Source organism: Pezoporus wallicus, unplaced genomic scaffold (genome assembly GCF_028554395.1).
Source record: "Pezoporus wallicus isolate ANWC-B61680 ecotype Strahan unplaced genomic scaffold, APGP_CSIRO_Pwel_v1 contig_7461, whole genome shotgun sequence".
In the NCBI taxonomy this organism is placed as follows: Eukaryota; Metazoa; Chordata; class Aves; order Psittaciformes; family Psittacidae; genus Pezoporus; species Pezoporus wallicus.
In genome coordinates, this window is record NW_026637976.1 from 731477 (window position 1) to 758076 (window position 26600).

The 26600-nt window shown below is 46.9% G+C and overlaps 1 protein-coding gene and 1 long non-coding RNA gene across 2 annotated transcripts in view; one reads left to right on the forward strand and one right to left on the reverse strand.

Moving 5' to 3' along the window:
* Positions 1-26600, reverse strand: part of LOC130598784 (uncharacterized) — a 146811-nt gene that overhangs the window by 105169 nt on the left and 15042 nt on the right. The gene's annotated exons all lie outside the window — the stretch shown is intronic.
* ACER3 (alkaline ceramidase 3) overlaps positions 24597-26600 on the forward strand; it is a 61569-nt gene continuing 59565 nt past the window's right edge. The window contains exon 1 of the mRNA XM_057408568.1: positions 24597-24746. Coding sequence (XP_057264551.1) covers positions 24644-24746 — 103 coding nt within the window. The 5' untranslated portion in view covers positions 24597-24643. The remainder of the gene's footprint in view (positions 24747-26600) is intronic.

Below are 26600 nucleotides of genomic sequence, written 5' to 3' on the forward strand. Positions count from 1 at the left end.
TTTGAGGGATTTTCTTCTTTTTCCTCAGGTTACTTTTTCTTCCCAGTACCTCTACATTGTTTATTGCACCAATTGTCTCACTTTGTCCTGTGTCCCCAGTGCTGGGCAATTTGATTCTAATGCTGATGCTCTGCTGCATCACCTCCAGGTATCTTTACTGAAAACAATGGACTAGATTCTTTGTCTAATCGAAGCAATAGAGTTACACCAATAGCTTCGGCTTTTACCTTACTAGTAAACCAACCTGCTTACCCCACCTGAAGATCGAGCCATATGATGCTACTCAGGCACCACGCCACAATAGTGCAATGGAAAATCAAGGCCACCTAATACTGGTAGGTTTCATTACAGCAAAAAGATGCTCCTTCGAGTTGGAATTACAACAAAGACGTTCATGTTCTGATCTGAGCCCTCCAGCTCAATGTATTATCTCTGTGAGACAGAAAGATATTAATTCAATGTGTAAAGAATGTCTGGTAAACTGCCAGGTTTCCTTTTCTTCTTTTAATTACTGAAAAGGAAGATGGGGAACTCGCCTCCTACCTACGATCTGGAGCTAAAAGTATTTCATGATGAGGAATAACTTGAGCAAACATCCTTCCCCTCATCTCTCACAGTTCCTCTAGGCTCATTTTGATTTATTTCTTCTTAAGAACAAATCCTGTGGTGTTAATAAGGAAGGTGATAAAAAGAAATCAGTGCTCCATATCCAAACTGATGTACTTCTGCGCTAAGCCCAGTCTTGCCAGGATGCCTCTTAAGGTCTCAGTTGTCTTCCTCTCTGGTTTGTATCTTCTTTAGTGGTTGCACATCAAATAAAGAGGGGGAAAAAAAGGAGAGGTGGTGTGTAAGGTGGGGAGATGTAGAGAAGGAAAGATACAAGACAAATGAGCTCAGCAATAGTACGGAATAGGTATTGGTTTGCAAGTGTGAGAATTTCAGTCGCTGCACTTATGCTCTATCCTAGTTCTGTCCTGATGTTTAATGTCTCAGCCTGCCACAACTCTGCCCTTGGGGCAAACAGGAATTGTTCATTATCATTATCGATGCCATTGATTGAGCCCTACGCGTTCCAGCTTTGAGTTCATCCGTCTTTTCAATGGTTGCATGGATTCTATTTCCCTAGGAACAGAAGGAGGCTCCAGGGCATAAAGGGATGAGCTCCCACGTGGTGTGGAGGGGGTCACCCGGTCACCCCCAATTGCTGCCTGTGGGCTTGTATCTGTCTTCCATGAGGGTTCCCCATAAAGTGGTTATTGGTCTAAAAGCCTCTCCACAAGGACTTGCACTCTTCTTGCTTACTTTCAACCCCCAGTTAAACAAGCAGCCGCAAGCTGTCATGTTCCTAGCGCTTGAAGACACGAGCACAAGGCCACTTACTCTGTCTTGCGGTGTTACTCATCATCTGCCTGCATGCATCGCCTTTCCAGCCTGCAGATAACCAGAGGTGATCTAGCTCAGGCTCATCCTCTCTGCTAAACTCAGCCCCATAACGGTGCTTTTGCCCAACAACAGATTTACACTCAGGCAATTGCTGTGGCTCAGATGATTTGTTGTAATCTGCTCATGCAACAAGCGCCAACCATTTCCAAAGCTGTTGTAACCGCTCGCTCCAAGGACAGCAATTACAGCTTGACAGCAACACCATTTAGCTTTAAAGCATAGGCTCTTCTAGGCTCCTTGAAGAGCATCGCTGTCTTTAAGGCTGATAGCAACAGGTTCTTGACCTCCATTTGGTTCAACAGCTCTCACTGAGGAGAAATAGGGCTCTAGTGTGGTGCAGTGGCTTGGAGACACTGCATTCAGATGGTCCTTTTGCAGCAGGGATGTTTACAGAGCAAGGGGCAAGACATGGAAACGTCACCCCATGTTTAATTCACACCATAAAAAGAGAGCAGTTTCCTGCCTGCATTTCCATGAGCAGACATTCCTGACTTGAGGGAATTAATGAGCTTTATCTTGTTCTCCTGCATATTTGGTATCACGCTTTGTCCTAGGGCATTTAAAAGAATTAGGTTGGGTGGTTGTTGGGGTGGTTTTTAACCCATGAGAAATAGATGCGTCGCCTCTTTCTTTACCTTCGATTTCACCAAAGGTTTCCATTTGTTCAGCCTATTAAAATCCAGCAAAGGGAGGCATCTGAAAGCTCTGCTGTGCCTCGCAGAGCTCAGTTGCAATGGATTTCACAGGCCACGCTGCCCCTACAAAAGAGGAAGCTGTTTTGCTCTCGCAAGACCTCGCTGAAATCCATCAGCTTAATTAGGGACTGGTTTTGCAAGGGTGGGAAATAATTATTGTGCATACAAAGTGGAAATGTCCCAAAATTGCCTCATTAATGTTGATTCATTGTAGCCAGCGCATAATGAGTGGAGACCAAAGCCCCTTGATGAATGGGGCTCCCTCCACACCACCACGTTCCGCATCCATAATAGCTGAGCACAGCTTGCTTTACGGGAGCAGTGGTGTGGAGGAGGCAGGGCCACAGGCATGCACATGGACCAACATGGTGGGGCCACCCAGGTCCTGTGTAGGAGCCCAAAGGTTGGAGCCTGGGGCAAAAGCCACAAATTAAGGGAAAGGAAAAACTGGGGATTGATGTTGGGAATTGTCTCCAGTGAGGCTTTGGCTATCCTTTTATTACCACTGGCCTCAGATAGCAGTTTTCCCTAGGCCAGGAGTCTCTCTTCACTCCATGAGTCTTGGCCTGTGGCTCAGGGATAGCACATGGTCCATGGCACCTTTCAGCATCAGGAAGCACCAGCACCAGCCCACACATGCTTCTTCCAGATGGACAAATAATCAAATCCCAGCATGGTTTGGGTTGAAGGGACCTTAAAGCTCCTCCAGTTCCAACCCCTGCCATGGGCAGGGATCCCTTCCACTAGAGCAGCTTGCTCCAAGCTCCTGTGTCCAACCTGGCCTCGAACACTGCCAGGGATGAAGCATTCATAAACTGGGTGTACAACTGCAATGACAATAAGAACCAACACTCCTGAGTCTGAATCATGATGGAGGACAGGATTTCCCATCATCAGATTGCAGGACAGCCTGAGGTTGTGTTGCCTCATAGTGGTTTTCAACCTGGATTGGACAAACTTCTCCATGGAGCTACAGACTATTGCACAGCAGTTGAGATGGCTAAGCCTGTTTTTCCTACTTTCCACCAGCTCTTTGGGAAGATCTCATGGACTCAAAAGCATCTGCAGACCAGAGGATTAAACTGCTTTTCTGATGCACCACACAGGAGTGTGACCTTCAGAGGAAACCAAAGCACTACTCAATCCATCTGGGGTTAATGATTGTGTTAAACGGATCTTTATCTCCATTCTTAAATGCTTGTGAAGAAATACTTTTGCTCATTAGGGACAGGAGACTCATTTAAGTTTTAGTGGGGCTGTATCTCAGCCCTTTACAACTGGCACAGGCAACCCAAGTCAGCGAGGAGTCGTCTCATTTGATTTTAGAGGCACGATCCATCATCTGACTTATCCTAAGGCAGGCACTTCAGATGGGTTGGGGAATTGCTTTAGCAGTGGCAGTTTCTCTTCAGTGACTAAAAACGGGCACTGAGGGTGACTCAATCAAATGGAGCTGCTTGCATTTAGACGGGTGAAGGGAAATGAAGTTAATCTCACCCCATGATGGACGCGGCTTGCACAGAGCAAGTAGCAGAGGATAGCAGTACAAGGGTGATGGGTAGGGTCAGAAGAAGGAGACCAGCTAAACAAAACACAGTCAGTGCTCCAACTGCAGAGCTGCTGCTCGCTCTGTGTGTCCAAGGGCTCAGAAAGGCTCCCCAGAAGGGTACAAGATAGCAGTCTTGTACCCTTGTACTACTAGACAGACCTCTCCTCCCTGCTGTGAGATCAAAACTGACCCCTAATTCTGAGGCTTCAAAGCATGATCAAATGCCTGTGGTTGGGTCTGCTGGCATTTGCTGTCTGGATTTTGCCCTGCTGATTAAGCCCCAGTGTTGCAATGACTATTGCAAATACAAATAATAATACTCTTGTATTGTGTAGATACATCATGGAAGTAGATGCCGATGGTATCAAGAAAGCAGAGGGTGAAGCAGGAAAGAAGAAAGGAGGGATGCAACCTGCAGACCATGCTCACAGCCACCCAAAGAACCAACTGATTGCATTTGGAGCCCTTTGACACTCAAATCACTGCAATTCAGTCTTAATGACAACCAGGGCATCTTTGCGACCCTTAACGGGTGGTTGCCCCATTATTCCATGTCATAATGTCACCTTCTGCTACAGCACAGCGAGGGAAATGTCTCTACTGCAAGTGGCTTACTGGGTACAAATCTTCCTGCCCAATTTCTCCTGACATTAATTCAGCAAAAGAGACAATCTGGTTAAAAACCATCACAAGCCCTGGGAAGAGCTGAAATAAGCAGTGAGCTGCACTCTCTTCTCAGGACCCATCTGTAATCAGGAAAACCAGACCTGGAGGGACATCTTTCCTAGGGACTGAGTGTGATCTGAAAGCCTGGATCCCTCCAAAGCAGTCAGTAAATGACAGTGCAGGCTGAGAAAGGGGGGTTGGAACTGGCTGATCTTAAGGTCCTTTCCAACCCAAACCATTGTGTGATTCTATGGAAGAGATATTTAGCACTAAAATAAGATCTTATCCATCCCTGAGCCAAATGTTTCCTCACCCAAGGAGAAGACCACTGATTCTAAGGCGAGCGATGCTTTGCGTGTTTGGGTTGTAACCAATGGCAAGGAGGAATGAAAACAAGGAGAGTATGCAGGCTGCACTTCTAAGTGAGCAGTTTTGGATCAGCCTCTGTCTGACGACTTCCTCAGATGGATAGGAACTTTTAGAAGAGGCTCCTTTTCCTTCTATCCCAAGGAATGAATCCAAATGGGAGCTCCACTTTAAATGGAATCCTTTCTTTCTTCCTCTGGAGAGAAGGAAGCCCATTTCCCTCCGTAGACAGAGAGATTTATACACACAGAGGCATCCAGAGCAGCAAATAACCCAACCATCTGGCTTTCAGGCTCCACAGAGCACATGTTCAAAAATATCCATCTAAAAGAACAATTTTACATGGGGGTGCTTAGAAAAGAGGCCTCTTTCTTCCCCACTGTGAACCGGGTGTTGCTGGCAGGCCAGCAAGGCCCTTCTCATCTCAAACATCCGCGTTTCCACCTCCTTGCACATGTAATTTTGCACCTCATTGCTCCTAATTGAGTGCTTTTGAAAACCCATCCTGCAGAGCTATCCATTACCTTGCCATGGCCACAGTGTCAAAGCAAATAAGTTCTCAGACACTCCTGTCTATAAATAATTCTGCTGCTGTGAGGTTATCCACAGGGAGCGTTGACAGCTATCTCATTACTGGTGTATTTCTCCATTTTCTATCAAATTGCTTGTTTCTTCCCCATGCTTCTTCCCAAAAGGAAAGGTGCAGGAGGATCACAGAGCTTCCTAAGCAGCATTACCAGCATCTTCTTCCTTCTATAATGGATGCTACATCCATCGCGGATGGATGCCGTCTCCAGGAATGAGGCTTGTGGTCACCTAAAATCCTTCTGGAGGGAAAGGCTGTTAGCTCTGGTCACATATCCAAACCCCAGCTCTGGTAATGATATCCTGCTCACCCAAATTCCCCCTTACAGTCTCAGCAGGACGCATGGCTCTTCTCGCTAAGCAATTGCACAGCATTAGCACCCTGCTGTGGTTTAGCTCAGAGGCAGCTGCATTTTGCTGGGGAAAAGTGATTTCTGTAAATTCAGCCGTGAAAAGCAGTTGTGAGCTTTGGAGCAAACAGTCTGGTGTTGGCTTTTCTTGGGTGAGCATCAGCAGCTTGGTTTCCAGCAGGGAAGAGTTGCTGCTGAAATGGGAGCTTGGGGGACCCACAACACAATAATCAGTGCAGTCATAGCAGCTATTGAACAGAAGAACTCAGAAGCTGCCAAGGGCACAAAACCCCCAGCTCGAATACCCAAGCAACCATAGAATCATGGAATCAAACAGGTTGGAAAAGCCCTTTAAGCTCATCCAGTCCAACCTTTACCCCAGCACTGCCAAGGCCACCACTGCCCCATGGCACTGAGGCCTCGTCTCCATGGGGTGTGAACACTTGCAGGGACGGTGACTGCAGCCCTGCCCTGGGCAGCCTGTTCCAATGCCTGAGCACCCTCTGGGGCAGGAATTGTTCCTCAGCTCCATCTAAACCTGCCCTGGTGCAGCTTGAGGCCGGTTCCTCTTGTCCCATCCCTTGTTCCTTGGGAGCAGAGCCCAGCCCCTCCTGGCTCCATCCTCCTCTCAGGCACTTGTAGGCAGCCATCAGGTCCCCCCTGAGCCTTCTCTTCTCCACACTGAACCCCCCAGCTCCGTCAGCCCTTCCCCATCACACTTGGGCTCCAAGCTCTTCACCAGCTCTGCTGTCCTTCTCTAGCCCCTCTCCAGCACCTCAATGTCTCTCTTGTAGTGAGGGGCCCAGAGCTGAACACAGTAGTCGAGGTGCAGCCTCACCAGTGCCCAGTGCAGGGGCACAATCACTGCCCTGGTTCTGCTAGGACCATGCCCCAGGTAAGGCAGACAAACCTTCACCTCTTGCTTCCCCATAAATCACTGCCATAAAGTAAACAGCACAAGGTTTCTACACCGCTTTTGAGCCAAAGCATCAAGTGCTTGCACTCTCTGGTCTCCACCACTGTTATATTTAGTCCATAATTAAACAAGCAAAGAACATAAATAGGTGACAGCTTAAAAGCACTTTCTTACTCTCCTCTTCTTGCTTTGTAAACACAGCCCTTACTTCTCCCATAAACTACAGAGGGCAGCTATAACTCACTCTCCCCTTTCTCTGCTTGGGTTCAGGGTATATTGCCATCAGCTGAACTGCTTTATTTTTTGGCCTTGGAATTTGTCTTTTTCTATCAGAAAATGGCTTTATCCATCCCTGAGGAATGCCAGGGACATCTCTGTGCTGGAATAGAGTCATCAAAGTGCTGTCCTCAAGTCCATGCGGTACAAGGACACACCGATGAGGGCTACAGGTTATTTAGGAGCAAGTTAGAGGGAAGAATTAGTTGAGCTTCTCCATGAGCACATCAACTCTGATGAAAGAAGTTAATACAGTTTTCATCTGAGTTTGGAAACATGCTATTGGTACAGAAGGATAAATGGATGGAGATGGGAGATGTTCTAACACACACGACTGGAACTTCGGCTTGAGCATTTGGCCTTAGAGAAGCTTGAAGGTGAAGAGAGCAGGGTGGGAAAGGCCTGAGCAAAGAGGGTGCTTGTGCTGAGGCGCCCCTGCCCTGGGATGTGGGGCAGAAGAGCGAAATCTGGGGTCTTAGAGCACCATCTGCTGGCACCTTCCCCCACGAGGAGATGGGGTGGGCTGGGAGATAGCCTTTACCATGGCCAGGACTGCTGGGGGGGCTTTCTGAGAGCAGAGAAAGGCTGCTGGAGAAACTACGTGGTCTCCTTTGAGCCTCCATGGGGGCTCAGAGCAAGGGAAAACAGGAAAACCCACTCCTTGCACTGCAATTGGAACAAGCGCTGAGGTGGGGTGGGTACCATCTACTCCACAGAGAGGGCAAGGGATGGAGAAGGGGATGACAGCTCCTGTCACATGGAAGAGAGGGCCAGACCAGGCTGGTTTGGGTGAGCCCAATATCCCAGCAAGGGTTTTGGATTGTTTCAACACAGTGTCTTTGTTACTGGGCATCACTGGGAAGAGGGCAGACTGCTTCCACCCCATGCTGGGAACCAGCAGGCTGTTGGTAGGAAAATAGGTCTGGTAAAAATCCTTGCTGGAAAGGGGAAAAGATGAACCTCTGGACTTGATGATCTTAAAGGTCTTTTCCAACCTGGCTGATTCTATGACCGAGGTCTACAAACACCTTACAGTTGGTGTGTAGAGATAAAACTTGGTTCTCAGTAGAAGCTTAGGCCTGTGGAGATAGAAAGGATATCCTTCTCCACGGGGACCAGTGCTCCTCTTTCACCAGCCACCCATCCTGTAATATCCTTCATCAATCCTTTTCTCACACCTATAATTTAGATGGGGCCACAATGCAGGAGCATTTCTCACATTAAATAGACAGCGTTGTGCTGAAAGGAGGTAAACTTTCTGCACACAACAGCAGAGCAGGAGTGCCTGGGAGGACAGTCAGAGAGGACAGGTAAGGGCCATATTGAGTTTTACCTGCTGCATATAGTAAAAGGCAGCTGGGTTTTGATACGCTTGGATTAACAAAGCACAACATGCGGCACTGGAAGTGTTGCTGCTGCCACAAAGCTGATGATGGGACCGTAGTCTCTCTGCTTTACACACAACACAGGCTGAAGCAGCTAAATTACTGCTGTAGTAAAGCTGGTTGGGAGGCATTCATCAAATATGAGTCACCAGATCATCATCTATTGAGCCTTTCACTGTTCATCTTCCTCTCTGCTGCTGTGCATCCTACACTGTGGGAAGGTGATGGGGCAGAGCTGGAAGGGGGGTGACTCTCAGCTCTTGGAATGGTGTGTTTTATCCTCACTGTCCTATGGGAGACCTTTTAGGTAACTGTCTTCTATCTACCTGCACACAGAGTATTCCTAACAGTTGCAGTGCTACAGCACTTTTGCAATATCTCTTTCTATCGTTGCGGTGATTTCAAGTCATGATTCAGTCCCTAAGGGAAGGCACCATGTAAAGTTATAGGCAGAGCCTGCCCTGAAGACCTACACATTGTGTAGGGGATGGACATGTAAAGATTCAAGGCTACACATGTGCCCAAGATGGAACAGAAGGTTTTATGGCTGAGCTGGTGACAGACTTGATTGCTCCTGACTGTCAGCATTCACTGCATCACCCCATGATCATCTGCAATCCAAATTTCCCTCCGCAGCTGTCCCTGCCCTAATTCACTCCAGTTGTCTGTTTAATTAAAATATGATGTGTGGGACAATTTATTAACACAGGCTGCACTGTGAAATCACTGCTCTCCACTGCAAATTCCAATTTCAGGCGAAAAAAGCAAAGGAAAAGCTGTAGGCTTTTCTGTTTCAGTGAATAGTTGCCTTTTCATGCAAAGAAAGTCTTGAAGGAAAGGCCTTTGGTTTCCTCCTGTCCTGACTGCATTGGTAAAAGATGCTAAGCAGGGCTGTTTTCAGTGACTTGCTATCAGTTGCAGTGCACTGGGATCCATTCTCCCCCCATAGGATAATGCATATGGAAGATGTAAGCCATCCTGAGAGCTCCTGCTTGATGCTAGCCCTAAACCAGGAAGGGATGATGAATGGCAGGAGGAACACAGGATGGAAACTGAAGCCTCATGGAGAAATGAATGCTCCAGGGATGTGGAAAGTGCTTTGGGATGTGGAAGATGTCCTGAGATGCAGAAGACACCAGGGTTCAAAGCCTGGTCTTCGAGCTGAACTCCCTCTGCTACATCTATACATGCTGCAGGGGCCTTCTGCAATGTGGTACTTCTCTGACAAGGCACTTGCAGTCCTATCATGAAAGATAAGCCCTTTGTAATAGGAACCCATTTTCCCAGGTAACAACTGACAGGACAAGAGGAAACAGCCTCAAGTTGTGCCAGGGAAGGTTTAGAATGGGTATCAGGAAAGACATCTTCACTGAAGGAGTTATCACGCATTGGAACGGGCTGCCCAGGGAAGCAGTGGAGTCACCAATGCCTGGAGGTATTGAATAGACATGTAGATGTGGCACTTAGGGGCATGGTTTAGTGGTGGACTTGGCAGTGCTGAGTTAACAGTTGGACTCAACGATCTTAATGGTCTTTTCCAACCAAAACAATCCTATGAGTCTGTGTTAAATCAGGGCCCACCAGGAGCCCTGGAGAAGGGCTGCAAGGTCTGAATCAGGTCAGGGCACCAGGTCTTACCAGCCAGCAAAGAGAGTAAAGTAAATGCACCCAATAAATGGGTAGTGCAAGACTGGTATGTTCAGCGAGAGATGCTTCAGATGCGCAGGAAACGATCTTCAAAGCCTGAGCTCCAGCCAAGACACACTTGTATGTATGTCCTTCCCTGGAATTGCATCCATTAGCACAAACAACGTTGCTTGCTGTTGTGGCAGCTCTCCACACCATCAGTGTCTCAATGGCTTTGCAAAGGAATAGTGTTTTGTGAGTATCAGGACTTTTTAGGTGCCTCAGATTAGATAGCTAACTGAAAAGTCATGCTAACAAATTCAGCCTGGTACTAGGAGGATGAATGCAAGAGTAGCTGTTGCTGTTGTTCACCAGCATAGCTATGCCTGTGCTGCTCAGGGTTTCAGCTGCAGACTACATTTGCATCCAAATATCCCTATTTGAATAAAAGACCATGCTCTGGTATTGGCTTGAGATAACTTTGAGGAAACCCTAGCTTCCCAAATGGGACCTGACCCCACTTAGCTATTTGATCAGCTCCTTCTGCATGACCCTTCTATCCTTGCAGCAACACTACATGATTAATGGATCTTTCTAGGAAGGGTTTCCAGGATCACCTGTCTCAGGTACAGGGATCGTGTGAAGACAAAACAGTGAGCACATGTGGGCTGGATCCACATCATCTGCCTTCCAGTATCTGAAGGGGGCTACAAGGATGCTGGAGGGAGACTCTTCATTAGGGACTGTAGTGATAGGACAAGGGGTGATGGGTTCAAACTGAAACAGGGGAAGTTTAGATTGGATATAAGGAGGAAATTCTTTACTGTGAGGGTGCTGAGGCACTGGAATGGGTTGCCCAGGGAGGTTGTGAATGCTCCATCCCTGGCAGTGTTCAAGGCCAGGTTGGACAGAGCCTTGGGTGCCATGGTTTAGTGTGAGGTGTCCCTGCCCATGGCAGGGGGTTGGAACTGGATGAGCTTAGGTCCTTTCCAACCCAAACCATTCTGTGATTCTATGATTCTATGAGCAATGGATCTTTCTAGGAAAGGTTCCCAGGATCACCTGACTCCAGGACATCTCAGGTCTGCAGACAAATCATGTGCAGGCAGAACAGTGAGCACATCTGGGCTGGATCCACATCATTTCAAGTCATCTGAAATCTTAAACCAGTTCTGTCCAAGCCAGCCAGCCTGGGTGCTGTGTATAATCAACAGGAACAGAAGGAGACAGTCTCACAGCAGGATTAACGTGACCCGGTTTAGACTTCTACTTTAAGGTTAAATTATAGTCCTCACTGACAGTAATGGGCACCTGCAGGAAGCAGCCTGGATGGAAACACCTACTCTGTAGATATTTGTATTTCATCCAAAATTCGACCTCTGAAGTGTTATAATCTGAATGTTGCATAAAGGGCAAAGAGGAAGCACATCACGTATGTAGGTAAAGCCAAGAGTTTATTGTTAGTGTAATTGAAAACTTAGCTCTCTAATTCAGGAATCATTATTAGTCTCAACCTAATTATTAGAGAAAAAGAAAGAATAATTCCATTCAGACTAATTCTATATATAAAAAAAAGTTTCAGTAATAGTAATAATGCAATTAAAATCACATTAGTTTAGTTTCTATTTCTTTTTCTGGTGTTAAGCTCACTCTTCCATTGCGTTTGAGACCATTAGGTCTTAAAATCATTAACTTTGGACTGCTGGAGAGGGTAACACCATTAGTCATCACCCTCTAGTGCACTTCACTGGGAAGAATATGCTCTTTAGGTTAGTTTCTCCTGCCTCACTCTAAAATCAATTTTGGGTCATTTTCATGTGTCTATTAATACGCTTTTATACCCTTCTCTTTCTTCATTGTCTACAGATCCAGATTACATCAGGATTTACTAGTATCTTTGACACTCTTTCTTTGCTTTGCTTTCTTTGCTAAAACAAGTTTTGTCCAAGTCCAGGTTTGCATTTCTACCCCCTGGGCGAGTTGTTTACAGGCATGAATCTCCAGTGCCAGCTCGTGCCCCATCTTAGAATCATAGAATGGTTTGGGTTGGAAAGGACCTTCAAAGCCCGTCCAGTTCCAACCCCCTGCAATGAGCAGGGACATCTTCAACTAGATCAGGTTGCCCAGAACCACATCCAGCCTGGCCTTGAATGTCTCCAGGGATGGGGCATCCACCACCCCTCTGGGCAACCTGGGCCAGTGTTTTACCACCCTCATTGTAAACAATTCCTTCCTTACGTCCAGCCTGAATCTCCCTTCTTTTAGTTTTAACCCATCACCCATCACTCTCTCCATCTTTCTTATGGGTCCCTTTTTAAGTACTGAAAGGCCACAATAAGATCTCCCTGGAGCCTTCCCTTCTCCAAACTGAATAATCCTGGCTCTCTCAGTCTGTCTCCTAATCATAGACTCATAGAAGAGTTAGGGTTGGAAAGGACCTTAAGATCATCCAGTTCCAACCCCCCTGCCATGGGCAGGGACACCTCACACTAAACCATGGCACCCAAGGCCTCATCCAACCTGGCCTTGAACGCTGCCAGGGATGGAGCATTCACAACCTTTCTGGGCAACCCCTTCCAGTGCCTCAGCACCCTCACAGTAAAGAACTTTTTCCTTATATCCAATCTAAACTTCCCCTGTTTAAGTTCTAACCCATTCCCCCTCTCATTGTTACATCCCTCTCATTATTTTTGTGGCCCTTGATAATTTCTGTGGCCCACTTTAACAAGCCAGCCTGTATTCCTGGACCACCAGAAAGTTCTTCAGAGACCATTTCAGACCATTTAAAACAGCTACAAGTTAACGCCAAGCATTTTGCAATACATCCCACCTGAAAGTCTCTGTGTACAATAAAGTCTCTATACAATAAAGTGAAGATCCCCTCTTAGCAGCAGATTAATGCAGCCCTGGGAGGAAACCGCAGGGTAGTTCTCCTAATTAGAGACTCCCACACAGCACAGAAGCATAGCCCTAACGATGAGAACAGTGATGGGGGCTCCAGGGAGCCACATGTTTCAGCTCGCCCACCTGGTTGAACAGGCAGCTCCAGCGATTTCCTGCCTCCAAAAGAAGCTGTTCTCCTGCAGTTCCCCCGACAGTTCCCCTAAAAGCATGGTTTTGCCTTTGGGGAAGAGCTTGGGCTACAGCAGCTCGCTGGTTTTTCTTGGGAACCCCAGGAAAACAGGTCCTGCTCTGCATGGAAGTGCTCCCAAGGCTGAGCTAGACTCAGATGGGACATTAAGCTGTTCTGTTTCCTCCCTCACAACTTAGTAGGAACATCAGAAAGATGCTTAGTAATTGGATCTGATGAGAATCTGGGATCAGAACCTTGGATCCCAAAGTCTGTGATCAGAAAGAGCCCAGAACAGCTCATTCAATGCAGATGTCTCATGTCCCCCTCCCTTGCAGTTGGTATCATACTCAAGTTAATCTGCTAACACATTAAACCAGCTATTTCTGAAGTATCTGTGTGACCAAAAGGAGTTCTCTGCTCCAGCTGTGCAATCTCCTTCACAACAAGATTTAGGAATACCAAAGGTCTTTGTCTTCACATGCATTGGACTGTTGGGTTTAAGCCCATTTTCAGGACCAGGCTGACGCCCATGTTCTTCACAGTTACATGCATGGCCTGGGGCACAGCTATGAAAGGAAGGCTTAGAGCCTATGTTGGGTATAGTCTTGCAGGTGCCAGCTCTTCTTCATGTTAACCCAGAGGAGGACACAGGAGCTGGCAAGGGAATGGTTTTCTCAGCTCATCTATTCCTAAACACAGCATTGAAGTTTAGAACTGTTGCTGCAGGTGGGCTTAGAGCCAGAAAAGTGCCCACACTGCAAGGCTTATGAGTCTAAATCCTCTTTTCAGAGAGCAACAACAGCTCAGGAACTGCTTCAGCCTTGGAGCTGGACCCATCAAGCACTATTCACCACCACTAAACGAATGCAGTCATAGAACAGGTATCATGGAATAGGGTGATTGGCCATAGTGGGGTGTTGTTCCGCTCAATGGCATCCATTTGGTTTGTGTGGTGGTGTCTCTCCTTTGGAAAAGAAGTTGGACTGTTCACTTGGTGACACATTAAGGGGGTACTGCAGACAGCAAGATAATCTATTTTCCTCCCTTACCAGAAGCCCTAAGGAATTAGACATCCATTTTTCATCCCAGGTTGCTGAAACAGGAGGTTTCCCACATGCTGGCAGCAATCCCCTCCTTCCTATGACCAGTTTCTCTGGGATGATAAGTAAATTCCATTAAGAAACACCCCAGACTCTGTTTCCTCAACTCCTGCTATGATGTGTAGCTGAGATGTAAGCTCCAGCCACCCCCTCCTGCTTGCAAACCATACTTTCCATGAGCTAAAGCAGAAATAACAATCAGCTTTTACACATGCCTCCCCCTTTCCCTTGCCTCCCTGTACCCAACGTTCCTCCCCACACTTTGAATGAGGACGTATGTCAGGCTTGTGGAACCAAGCCTAAACTTCCCTGAGAAAACACAAGAGCCAAAGGCATGTTTTGGGAATAAGTATCAATGCTGGCAAGCAAGGGTGATGGAAGATGGAACCAGCATTGTTAGAAGCTGGTAGGAGCAAAACAAGGGGGGGGATTTGCATGGGAGTTTCACACAGGACTCAGCCTCCTGCCAACAATATCTGGGGTATATTGTCCAAAGAGCAGAGTCTGGAGCAGGGAGGAAATCAGAAGTATCTGTCTTTGCCAGTTTGATAACACAAGAATAAGAATAGAGTGGGAGAAATAAGTGTGGAGGGGGGTAAGAAAAGGAAAGAAGGAGAAACTGCGCAACAGAAAAGCATGGCAGAGTTAGAAAAAGAGACAGAGAAGGGAATTTTATTCATGAGCTTTCTAAAAGCATTTGCCATTATCATAGGCATGAGAATATTATTCTGCTGCTGTCAGGGGGCATGTGAGTGGGGCTCCAGCCGTCAGAAAATCACTGCCAGCTGACAGAAGGCCAAGCCATTGAGGGCAATGGGCCAACAGCAATCACACTGTCAAGACATACACTTGCTTGTCAAGAGATTAGCAGTCTGGCCTCCGAAACCCTCAGAGAGCTCTGGCTTTAAAATCGGAGACGGTCATGTGAATAGTGCAATTGTTGGCAATGGAAGCAGTGGGTAGAAATGCTCCCTTTTAAAAGGGGAATCCAAGAAGGAAGGTGTTAAACTGTTGGCTCTGGTACATCAGGAGTACTGACAAGTAGATAGCATCTTTGCTCTGATGGTGTTTTGGGAGAAATTAATTCATCTAGAAACACTCTCAGCCTTAATTCAAATGGGCTGATGCACAACAACAGCCTCTGCATTGCAACTTCCTTTGGGAAGACTGCAAAAAGACAGCAGCCAATCTACACTGAAATCTTCCTGCATCTTATTCCCCTTTCATCCAAGCATCAGCAGTTCCTTAATCTATGTAAATCATATCTGTTCGTGAATGAAACATGTGGCTTGGGCAGCACAAGTGATGCAGACAATTCAGTCCTAGAGCAGTATAGTCCCCCATCCTTGACCAGCAACGGTCCTAGAGAAAAGCCAGCCCTGAGACCAGCAGTGCTTATTTCTATAGGTCTTTGTCTTATTTTACAGGTGACAAACTTAGACTTGGTTTTGCAGTCTAGCCTACAAAGGAGTACTGTATCCCTTTCCCAAGGCAGTCACACTGCAGGTTGTACTAGGAAGCTACAAAGGTATTAGTATGATCCCAGAAATCATACAGCATTCATAGAGGGTTCTCCAGGTTTTGTGCTAAGCATATTGGGTCAAGTTTAAACCATGAATTAGTGTTGCCTAGCTGTTAGGTCACACCTATGGTGGCATCTGAAGTGAGAAAACCACTGAGTGATTCAGGCTGTCCACAGCTAGCACTCACTACAAGGAGAAGTTGCCTGAGACAGTAGTTCAGTGTTGTACCACACTGACTTACCACTGCAGCCATAAAGCCTTAACACAGACAGAAAACAGAACGTGATTCATGCGCATGATGTAGCTTCATAGGTTGTGATCAGGTAATTCACATGGTGATTAAACATTTATGTCACATTTCTGGACACAGCTCTTCAGAAAAGTGCAGAAGTGTGTTGTGATGGACCCGCTCTCACATACCGTTTTGGTATGACACAGGTATGAAGTCTGATGTGTTAAATACCTGGGCACTACCATGCTCAGAAGTCAACTCTACTTCATATAAATGCTTGAAGCGTGATGGCCTCACCAAGGTGGCTGAAGCAACGGCTTTCTGCAGAAGTGGCTGATGGCACCAAGAAAGCGGGGTCAGTGGTATGAAACCTCCAGAAACATTTCTTTCCCTGCCTAGTAACAAGCTTTCCTATTGAGGCTGATCATCGAACATTCACCATGGGAATAGGAACGACGATGGGACACAAATCACACCAGAAGAAAGCTGCAAGTGGAAATGTATTATTGTATTTCATAGAATCATAGAATCATAGAATCATGGAATGGTTTGGGTTGGAAAGGACCTTAAGATCATCCAATTCCAACACCCCTGCCATGGGCAGGGACGCCTCACACTAAACCATGGCACCCAAAGCCTCGTCCAACCTGGTCTTGAACACTGCCAGGGATGGAGCATTCACAACCTCCCTGGGCAACCCATTCCAGTGCCTCAGCACCCTAACAGGAAAGAATTTCCTCCTTATATCCAATCTAAACTTCCCCTGTTTAAGTTTTAACCCATTACCCCTTGTTGTATCACTACAGTCCCTAATGAAGAGTCCCTCCGCAGCATCCCTATAGGCCCCCTTCAGATACTGGAAGGCTGCTATGAGGTCTCCCCACAGCCTTTCTTCTCCAAGATGAACAGCCCCAACTTTCTCAGCCTATCTTCATACAGGAGCTGCTCCAGCCCCTGATCATCCTCGTGGCCTCCTCTGGACTTGTTCCAACAGTTCCATGTCCTTTTTATGTCGAGGACACCAGAACTGCACACAATGCTCCAGGTGAGGTCTCACAAGAGCAAAGGGGCAGGATCACCTCCTTTGACTAGAGGGAAGAGTTTGGCTGAGGTGGAAGCTGGGAAGCTCATCAGTAATTATCCGACAGCCAGAAAAGTAACACAGGTTTTTTGCCAAGTAAATAATGACCTCTTCCCTCTCCTCCTCCTTCCTGCGGTAAATGAGACAAATAGAACAATGGCTTCTTTACATGAGCAGAATGTGCTTCGTTTCCAGGCAAGGTAGGAAGATTTGCATATGCTTGGTGTAAACATGCCATATTCCTTATTCCCAGACATGAAGGAAGAGCAGCTGCCTTCCCCACGGTAGGTGCAGTGCAATGAAAGGTATTTCAAGCATTCAAACTTCTTTCAACATTTGACATTTTAATATATCTCTTATCTTCTTAAAGCTGAGGCTTTGCTCCTAGCGGTTTTCCCCTGTTGCAGAGGTTTCCAAGAGCAGCAACAGAAGGAAATTGCTTGTTCTATCCATGAGACCGCGTGCCAAGCGGTGCAAAATTGCATGGGCAAGGGTTTTATAGAGTGCGAGATGGGATAGATCAGCTCCCATGTTCAAACATGGATTGATTCATTATACAAGATACAGTGAACAAATGGTTTGCCATCACTTTCTTCCCTAAACTGAAAGTTATAAGAAAAGGGTGAGACAGTGGCTATAGTTGGTTCCTCTAAATCCATCCCCACTGGGGTTTTGGGATAAAAAAGCCTTAGCCCTTATCCACCAGAGACTTCAGATTAAGCTGCCTTCCAGCCACTTTCTTGTTCTTGACAATATTTTGGAGTGCTTTTCAAAAGAAAGTAAGGATTTGGGATTTACGACCATCTGGGATTCACTGTGAGATACTGGGTTTGGTTCTGGGCCCCTCACTACAAGAGAGACATTGAGGTGCTGAAGCAGGGCCAGAGAAGGGCAATGAAGCTGGTGCAGGGGCTGGAGCCCAAGTGTGATGGGGAAGGGCTGAGGGACCTGGGGGGTTCAGTGTGGACAAGAGAAGGCTCAGGGGGGACCTGATCGCTGCCTACAAGTGCCTGAGAGGAGGATGGAGCCAGGAGGGGCTGGGCTCTGCTCCTGAGGAACAAGGGATGGAACAAGAGGAACTGGCCTCAAGCTGCACCAGGGCAGGTTTAGATGGAGCTGAGGAACAATTCCTGCCCCAAAGGGTGCTCAGGCATTGGAACAGGCTGCCCAGGGCAGGGCTGCAGTCACCGGCCCTGCAAGGGTTCACACAACATGGAGAGGAGGCCTCAGTGCCATGGGGCAGTGGTGGCCTTGGCAGTGCTGGGAATGGTTGGACTGGATGAGCTTAAAGGGCTTTTCCAAGCTGGTTGATTCTATGACCTCATTCAACTTCATCCAGCCAAAAAAGCCAGACACCAAAACTCAATTCAGTTGTGCTCTCAGACACGAAGCATCCGAGAGTCATACAGAGTGTGACACTGGGTCTGGGGAAGATCCAGTGACCCCAGGGCATCCTGCCTTGCCTCCAGTTGCTGTTCCGGAATAACCTCCAATGACACACAGCGCCAGCATTTAAGGAAGTGAACTGAACCTTTAAGGCAGGATCCAAACTGAGATCAACACACCTAAGTACTGTTACAGAGCTCATGCAAGTCTCTTCATATCGAGCTCTGTGTATATAGACCAGCAGGCAGAAGACGACAGCTTGCTCTATTTTTCCTACAGAGAAAGCTGTTTACAAGTGTAAACAATGAATTGTTAGGGCTTTTGCTTTCCCAAGGCATGAGAAGAATTCCAAAGCACAGAGGCAGACTGATTCCCAGATTCCTTTGAAAGTCAATGAGACCGAGGCACATGCCATTTGTGCTTTTGGAAAGCCTCCCTCCCATGACAGATACCCATTTGATGCTTCATCTTGCACTGGTGTCCATTCACCATTCACATTTTGCAGCTGATAAGGGCTCTGATTCACATCTAAAGGTGAATTAAGCTCAGATGACTGGAAAAGTTACTAAGCCGAGCTCTCCATCCAGTGTAGCTGCTGCTCCCTTGGGAATGGCTGAACAGCAGGTTTATCTCCTCCTGTATTAATTTCAGCCCTGCAAATTAGTGCAAACTGACATCAGTTTTATTTATGATATATATTTATTTATATATTTTTATTTATTATACTATTTATTATATTATATATTTATTACATATTTATTACGTTATATATTTCTTTATATATATTTATATATATTTATGCTAAGACAAAGGGTTGAATGCTGCAGGTGCTTGGAGACACCTACGCATGCTGTCTGCTTCCAGGGTAGTAAGCAGTGGATGCAGATAAGCTTCAGTTCAATCCACCACTACATGAATGCAAACATCCTGATTTGGGTAGAATGGGACCTGCTGTGGATGGTATCACCTGCCTCAGCTTTTGATTTGAAAGGTTTTGGGATACAATTCCATAGACCAGATCAGATAGGGTTGTGTTAGGAAAAGGATGGAAAAGAAAAATGCCTCCCTAAAATTTGCTTTGAGGATTAGATGCAGGGCTGAATCACAGAATCCCAGACTGGTTTGGGTTGAAAGGGACCTTAAAGCTCATCCAGTTCCAGTCCCCTGCCACAGGCAGGGACACCTTCCACTAGAGCAGCTTGCTCCAAGCCCCTGTGTCCAACCTGGCCTTGAACACTGCCAGGGATGGGGCAGCCACAGCTTCTCTGGGCACCCTGTGCAGGGAAGAGCTTCTGCCTAAGAGCTCATCTCAGTCTCCCCTCGGGCAGGTTAAAGCCATTCCCCTTGGCCTGTCCCGGAGCCCCTTTAGGCACTGGAGCTGCTCTCAGGTCTCCCCTTCAGGAGCCTTCTCTTCTCCAGGCTGACCCAGCCCAGCTCTCTCAGCCTGGCTGCAGAGCAGAGCTGCTCCAGCCCTCGCAGCATCTCTGTGGCCTCCACTGGACCTGCTCCAACAGCTCCACGTCCCTCTTGTGTTGTAGAGCTGGACACAGGACTGATTATACTCTGCATGAAGGAATGTCCCATCCTCGGTAGGTCACATCTACTTTCCTAAATACCTGCACACAGCAGCCCCTGTTTCCATCAACCCTTTATAGGACTATTCAAGTTGTTGCACTTATACTTGAGCCCATCAAAGCTGGATGCCCATGGCAGCCACGGAGCTGAAATCTGGGCTGCTGTCATTCACTACCAGACCCATTTGCCAAAATGCTTACAATAACCTTGAAAATATGACCAGGAACAGTCATATTACACTTGAGAGTTGATGAATATTTATACAGCTCTAGGACCTGAGTCCTTTTGATGATGCTTTACCAGCTCATGACTCCATTTAACTCCAGTGCAAACAGTTCTGCTTTCCATAGCTATGAACAGGGAATACATTCTGCTACAGTCTGAAGTTCATAGGATCAGATCCTTCTTCACTAGGAAACAACTCCTCTTTTTCACTCATTCAGATGCAATAAGTTTCTGTGATACTACCTCAGGTGTAATTACCATCATCTCAACAACAGTGCTCATAAAGATCCCTTAGATTTCAAGGCACTTTACAAACAGTCTGATTCAGCTTCTCATAATCCTGCTCTTAGCATCTTACTCATGCTATCTGCATATAAATCAATGGGATAAATTACATGCTACATAGGATCAGGCTTGCAGGATCTAGAGGTGTTAATGACCTTTTTCTGTAACCAGTATGGACTAGACAGCTCAGAACACTGCCAATAATGACATTTTGAGCTGCAGTGACTGGAAAACAACATTATCATCAGATGTGAGGCTTTCCAGCTGAGAGCCCTGGCTCAGAATTCCATGCCTAGGATGTTGTTATACACTATACAACTATAAAATAAGATCATAGAATAGACACAGGTTCATAATTAATGTAAAATTTGAACAGTCAATTTGTAGCACAAAATCTACCTTTATTTTTGCAACTGACTCCTTTATTTTATTATTAGAACCAAGTAATGAAAACATCAAGATTTTGTGACAATTTTATCTTTCCCTTCATATCCACACACTGATGAGAGGGCTGGAGCAGCTCTGCTCTGGAGCCAGGCTGAGAGAGCTGGGCTGGGTCAGCCTGGGGAGAGAAGGCTCCTGAAGGGGAGACCTGAGAGCAGCTCCAGTGCCTAAAGGGGCTCCAGGAAACCTGAAGAGGGGCTTTGAACAAGGGCCTGTAGGGACAGGACAAAGGCGAATGGCTTTAACCTGCCAAAGTTAACGTGGAAGGTGGCCCTGTCCCTGGCAGGGAGTTGGAACTGGATGAGCTTTAAGGTCCCTCCTATTCCAAAGCATTTTGTAATTCTACGATTCTATGAATATTTACAGTCTTCTCCATCATACGCAGCCATAATGAGTTCTAATCAATCTGTTTGTTAGGTCTCATTTTACACGGAATTGAAACCAGCAGCAGCACGAGCCATGATAAAAGGGTTTACATAGAGCAAAGTGAGAGAAAAGTGCTCTTATTCAGGTGTCATTCCCTGAATTTGACAGATCACAAAGAGAAACAGCTGAACACATGTGATTTTTGAACAGCAGCCCTTTCCCATTCCCAAGTAAAAAAAAGCTACTGGATCCAGACACTAAATGTACTGGACATACCCCTCTAGTGGTGTAAACTGACATGACTCAACTAACCTAACTCATCAGTTAAGCCATGAGGTTTCAGAGAAACATAAAACTGTATGGAAAGAGGATCCTTTGCCACAGGCAACGTCAAGGCACAGGAAATGACTCCACTGGCATGTCAAGTACAGTTTTAGTAATACTGAAAATACTCATTTCAGGAACTCTGGGCTTGTTTTTCTTCTTGTTATTTCAGAAGCAAGACATTCCCTCCATAAGCCATACAGAGCAGAGAAAAAGAATCCAATATCTGGACACAGGTTTTATGGTCTAGTAAGACAGACCACATTTAAATGTAAATAACCTCAGGCTGTCACCTTACAGCCAGTGCAGTAATATTCACTACAGAGCGTAGCTCAAGGTTACAGAGGAAAAGTATTGTTTTCAATATCATAGAATCCTTCAGGTATGAAAATACGTATTATTTTAACAGCTGAAAGGGTCAAAGTTGGTTTTCTGGAAGATGAATTTACCTTCACAAAACAGCTTTGGGGGGAAAAACATGTCTTATAACAGTTTGTGGCTGCCTCTTCAATACCACCCTTCTGTGTGCAATGACTGAGATGTTTGCTTGAGTGCAGAAGCAGAGAACCAAACCACAGAGTAAGTCAGAAGCAAATGCATGCTGTGATGGCGAATACTACAGGAACATGTCAAATAAATACAGATTCCCAGTGATTCAAATTAGGGGCTAGCTAGACATTTTTGCTTGCCTATGTAGGAAAAACAGAATGGAAAATAACCCATCTTGTTGTTGCTATCTACTTCATACAATCTGTCATTAATTTACCTTGTCTGGTTTTCAAGCCTGTTTCATGTCTGATTTCCTTTCCTATTGTGGTGACAAATCTTCTCATGTCCAGCACGCATGTGACAAGAAAAGAAAGAAGCATGAATAATTGTAATGATTTATTTAAAGCCATCTGTAATTGAATGTTATACAAATTGCTTCGTTTTTCATATTGTTCCCATTTTGTACTCCTGGTGTGCAAATGGGATATTTAAGACTTATTGCTTTAGTTTCTGAACAACACTAATTTAAAGCTTTTCATTGTTAAGAACTTTAAAGCTTAAAATGGCAACCAGATAGATGAGAGCCCTACAAACGTCTTTACTATATAAACTGAACCTTCAAATGTCCAGAAAGCTGAAGCTCATCAAGAAGACTAGAATCTTCCTCACTAACAACCAGTTCTGTGCTTCTGAACCAGTTCAGTACTCATGTTGTCCTCAGTCTTTCATATCTAAATCTGGGGAAGATAATCTCCTCTGATAACATTCCAAAATCTTTGCCGTCTGACCAGTGCATGATGACTTCTAGAATTCCTGGATAACTGGGATTTCCTGTTCGAGCTCGTTGTGTAATTAGTGCAGATCACTTACTCCATGTAGCATCCATTGCATGATCATGGAATCATAGAACAGTTAGGGTTGGAAAGGACCTTAAGATCATCTAGTTCCAACCCCCTGCCATGGGCAGGGACACCTCACACTAAACCATGGCACCCAAGGCCTTGTCCAGCCTGGCCTTGAACACTGCCAGGGATGGAGCATTCACAACTTCCTTGGGCAACCCATTCCAGTGCCTCAGCACCCTTACAGTAAAGAATTTCTTCCTTATATCCAATCTAAACTTCCCCTGTTTAAGTCTGAACCCATTACCCCTCATCCTATCACTCCAGTCCCTAATGAAGAGTCCCTCCCCAGCATCCTTGTAGCCCCCTTCAGACACTGGAAGCTGCTCTGAGGTCTCCACGCAGCTTCTCTTCTCCAGGCTGAACAGCCCCAACTTTCTCAGCCTGTCTCCATACAGGAGGTGCTCCAGCCCCTGAGCATCCTCGTGGCCTCCTCTGGACTTGTTCCAGCAGCTCCATGTCCTTCTTGTGTCGAGGACACCAGAACCTGTGTGTAAATGAGATCCAGCCTAGCACAGGCAACCAGGGTGCCAGGAGGAGCTGTGCTTCAGTGCCAGTCACTTTTGAAGCAGATCCAACCCCTTCATAGGCTGCCAGTATCTCTTCTTCAGTTGGGGTATAGCTGGCCTCAGATCCTTGGCATCCCTGACTCCAAGCTCTGAATAAAAGGCATAAAGAAATCCACAGTGATTTTGATGGTGTTTTGACAATTGAAATATTTTATCATTGACTAAAATCAATTTTCTTTGAAGGCTTTATATCAAAACGTTAACTGCATCTGTGCCTGATGCTGGAAGCAATGACAGACAAGCTGAACAGCAGAAGGCAGGCTATTCTTCATGCTAAATGTATGCATGATGAAACATCAGCATTTACACGGGGAAAGGGATGTGTTTAGATTGTATTTTAGCTTACAGAAGCAGTACTGAGGAGAAATAAGACATTGAAAAGAAGTTTATATGCAGGTATAATAAATCCTGATGACCAGTAGGGTACAATCACTGTGCACAGCCCTCAAGGTCTGCCTGAAGCTTCTCATCAAGTCTTTAGACCTTATTCTGAACCAGAAAACCAACACCGTATTATTAGGTTGTGCATTTTATCCCTTTTCCCATGTGTTTCAAGTCTTTTCCTTTTTGGGCTCTATTTTGGATACCAACCCCGCTCGAAAAGCACTTTGCATATTACGGGTGTAAGTATAGTACACGTAGTAAGCACTGAGGTAACTAAATAAGGCATCAGAGGAGAGAAAACCCCCATGTAGTAGGCAGCGCTATAAAAAGACTCCTTCCTCCTCCCAGCCTACGAGAAACACTTGCCTCTTCTCTTAAAACACGGTCACAAACCCTCCCTGCGGTCTACAAGAGGAGAAAACACCTCGGTGCCACCAAACCGACCGCGGTTTTAACGGAGGAAGGGGTGAGGAGAGAACTGCCCTGATGGCGCCCATCCTGCCTCCGCTCCCCCGGGGCGTAGCGCGGGCCCTCGGGGCCATAAAGCCGCTCTTTCCAGTCAGGTTTTCCTTAAATCCGCCTTTTTCACCTCGGTATTTTCCCCCCTTCCACGTTTTCCCCCTTCTCGGAGCAGCGCGGCCCGCAGGCCGCAACCCGTCGCCATAGCAACCCCTCAGGCCGCGCTCCCCTCAGCGGCGGCTCCTCCCCTACCGAGGCGGGCCCAGCGCGGATCCCGCCCGCCGCTGCCGCGCTCCGGGCCCGGCTCCCTTCTTCTCCCTTCTCCCTCCTTCCCCTTGCGCTCCGCTCCGGCCTGAAGCGGACGCAGCGATGGCTCCGGCCGCTGACCGGGAGGGTTATTGGGGCACGCCGACCTCCACCTTGGAGTGGTGCGAGGAGAACTACGCCGTCTCCTACTACATCGCCGAGTTCTGTGAGTGGCCGCCCCGGCCCCGGGAGCCGCGTCCCGCCGCTGCTTCAGTCACACCAACCCCCGCCAGCCCTCCGTGCCTTCACCCCACCGACTAGGCCCCACGGCAGGGAATCTCCCCCTCCACCTTGCTCCATGGGCCCTATTCCCTCAGTGGGGCAGATAGCGGGGTAACGGGGCCCCTGCCCTTTAGCCAGCGCCGGTGGGTGGAAATGGGTGTTTTCCTGTCTTCTTCCTCCTCAAATCCGTGTCTTAAGGAGGGGGTGGTTTGGTCTCCTTTCTCCCCGTGTGTTATTTGGGTCCCTCCATCCCTATGGCCTGTGTCTGAAGTGGTGGTGGGGCAGGAGGAGGGTGTTCAGGGGGATGGGGAGGCATGCTGATGTGGGATGAAGTGGGGTTGGTGGGGGGCTCGGTGCTGCGGCAGGGGTGGTTGTGTGGCACTGTATGGGTGGGTGAACCCAGTTGTGCTTGGGTTGTTTGTGCTGTGGGTCTGCGGCTCTGGTCCCCGTGAGTCGGCAGCATCTGCCCAGCCATGGGCGGTCAACCCATGTGAAGCTGTTCAAGGAGAGCAAAGAGGGAGAAGGTATCTTTGTATGGAAGAGGCGCCTTCATCCAGGAGAGGCACCTTTGCCCGGCTGGCCTTTGGTGGGTCGTGACCATCATCAGGTTGCTCTGCTGCAGGTGGTGGGACTTAGAGTAGCTTGAAGAGTTGCTCTGTTGCAGGTGGTAGGCTTTTAGGGTAGCTCAGAGTGCTGGTAAAGAGAGCAGGCTGTTGTTTGGACCTCTAAACTCTGTTAGAGAGGCAGTCGGATCTATTCAGTGTGTTTTAGGGCAGGAAGAATCAGAATAGCCTGGGTTGGAAGCCACCTTCAGAGTTCATCTGACCCAGTTCCCCTGCAATGATCAGGGTCATTCTCAACTGGATCAGATTGCCCAGAACCACATCCAGCCTGGCCATGAATGTCTCCAGGGATAAAAGAAGGTTTACTATAGGGTCATTGAGTGCATGAGAAGGGGGTATATTGCAGTAGCTGGTGAAGGATCAAGCCCTGTATCACTGTTGTTTTGCTTAAAACTTGAGTGGTTTTGTACCCTGAGCAGTGACTTTAAAGGGTGCAGTTGTAGTTATGTGCTACCACCTGACAGATGCCCTGTCCTCCTAAAAGCTTTCACATGTATAAGATAAGCAGCTGCTTTTGAAGTGTTAAGACCCTAGGAAAACAGTACTGGAGTGCAGGTGCTCACCTACTCTGAAGTGCTTGGAGTGGGCAATCCAAGAAGTCCTTTTACATAGCTGGGATGCTTCAGCAGCGCTTTGGAAGAGCTTGGCATGCAGGAGGTGGAAGGTTCTGGGCGTCCATGCCAGGCTGCCGGTTACAAACAGTGACATGGGTGAAGGACTGAAAGGAATAGCTGTGAAAGAGGTTTCCAAGTGTGGGAATGGGAAGGAGGACGGGATCTGAATGACAGTAGCATAGGCGGCATAGAAACTCCAAGGAAAAAGGATGTTGGTGGGGAGATTTATGGCTGAGAGGAGACAGGGCTGAAGAGGGAACAAAACTAAACACTTAAAACCAGGACAAACTTAGAAGTCTTTAAACAGAATGAGGCTTTTGCAGAGTAGGTATTTATGTGTCTTCCTCGGGGTAAAATGTAAGGGGTGAGCTAATCCGCCCAGGGAAGAGGAAGCGCTCACTGTTGCTTCACCCATGTGAAGACAAATTTGCCTAGCATGCAGATTTTGGAAATAATCCCTACATTGTTGCCTTTGCGAATTGATACTTCTCATCTGCTGCTAGATTATGCAGAAGGAAGATGAGATTAAGGGTGGGAGGTGGAAAGATGTGCGTGCTCTGA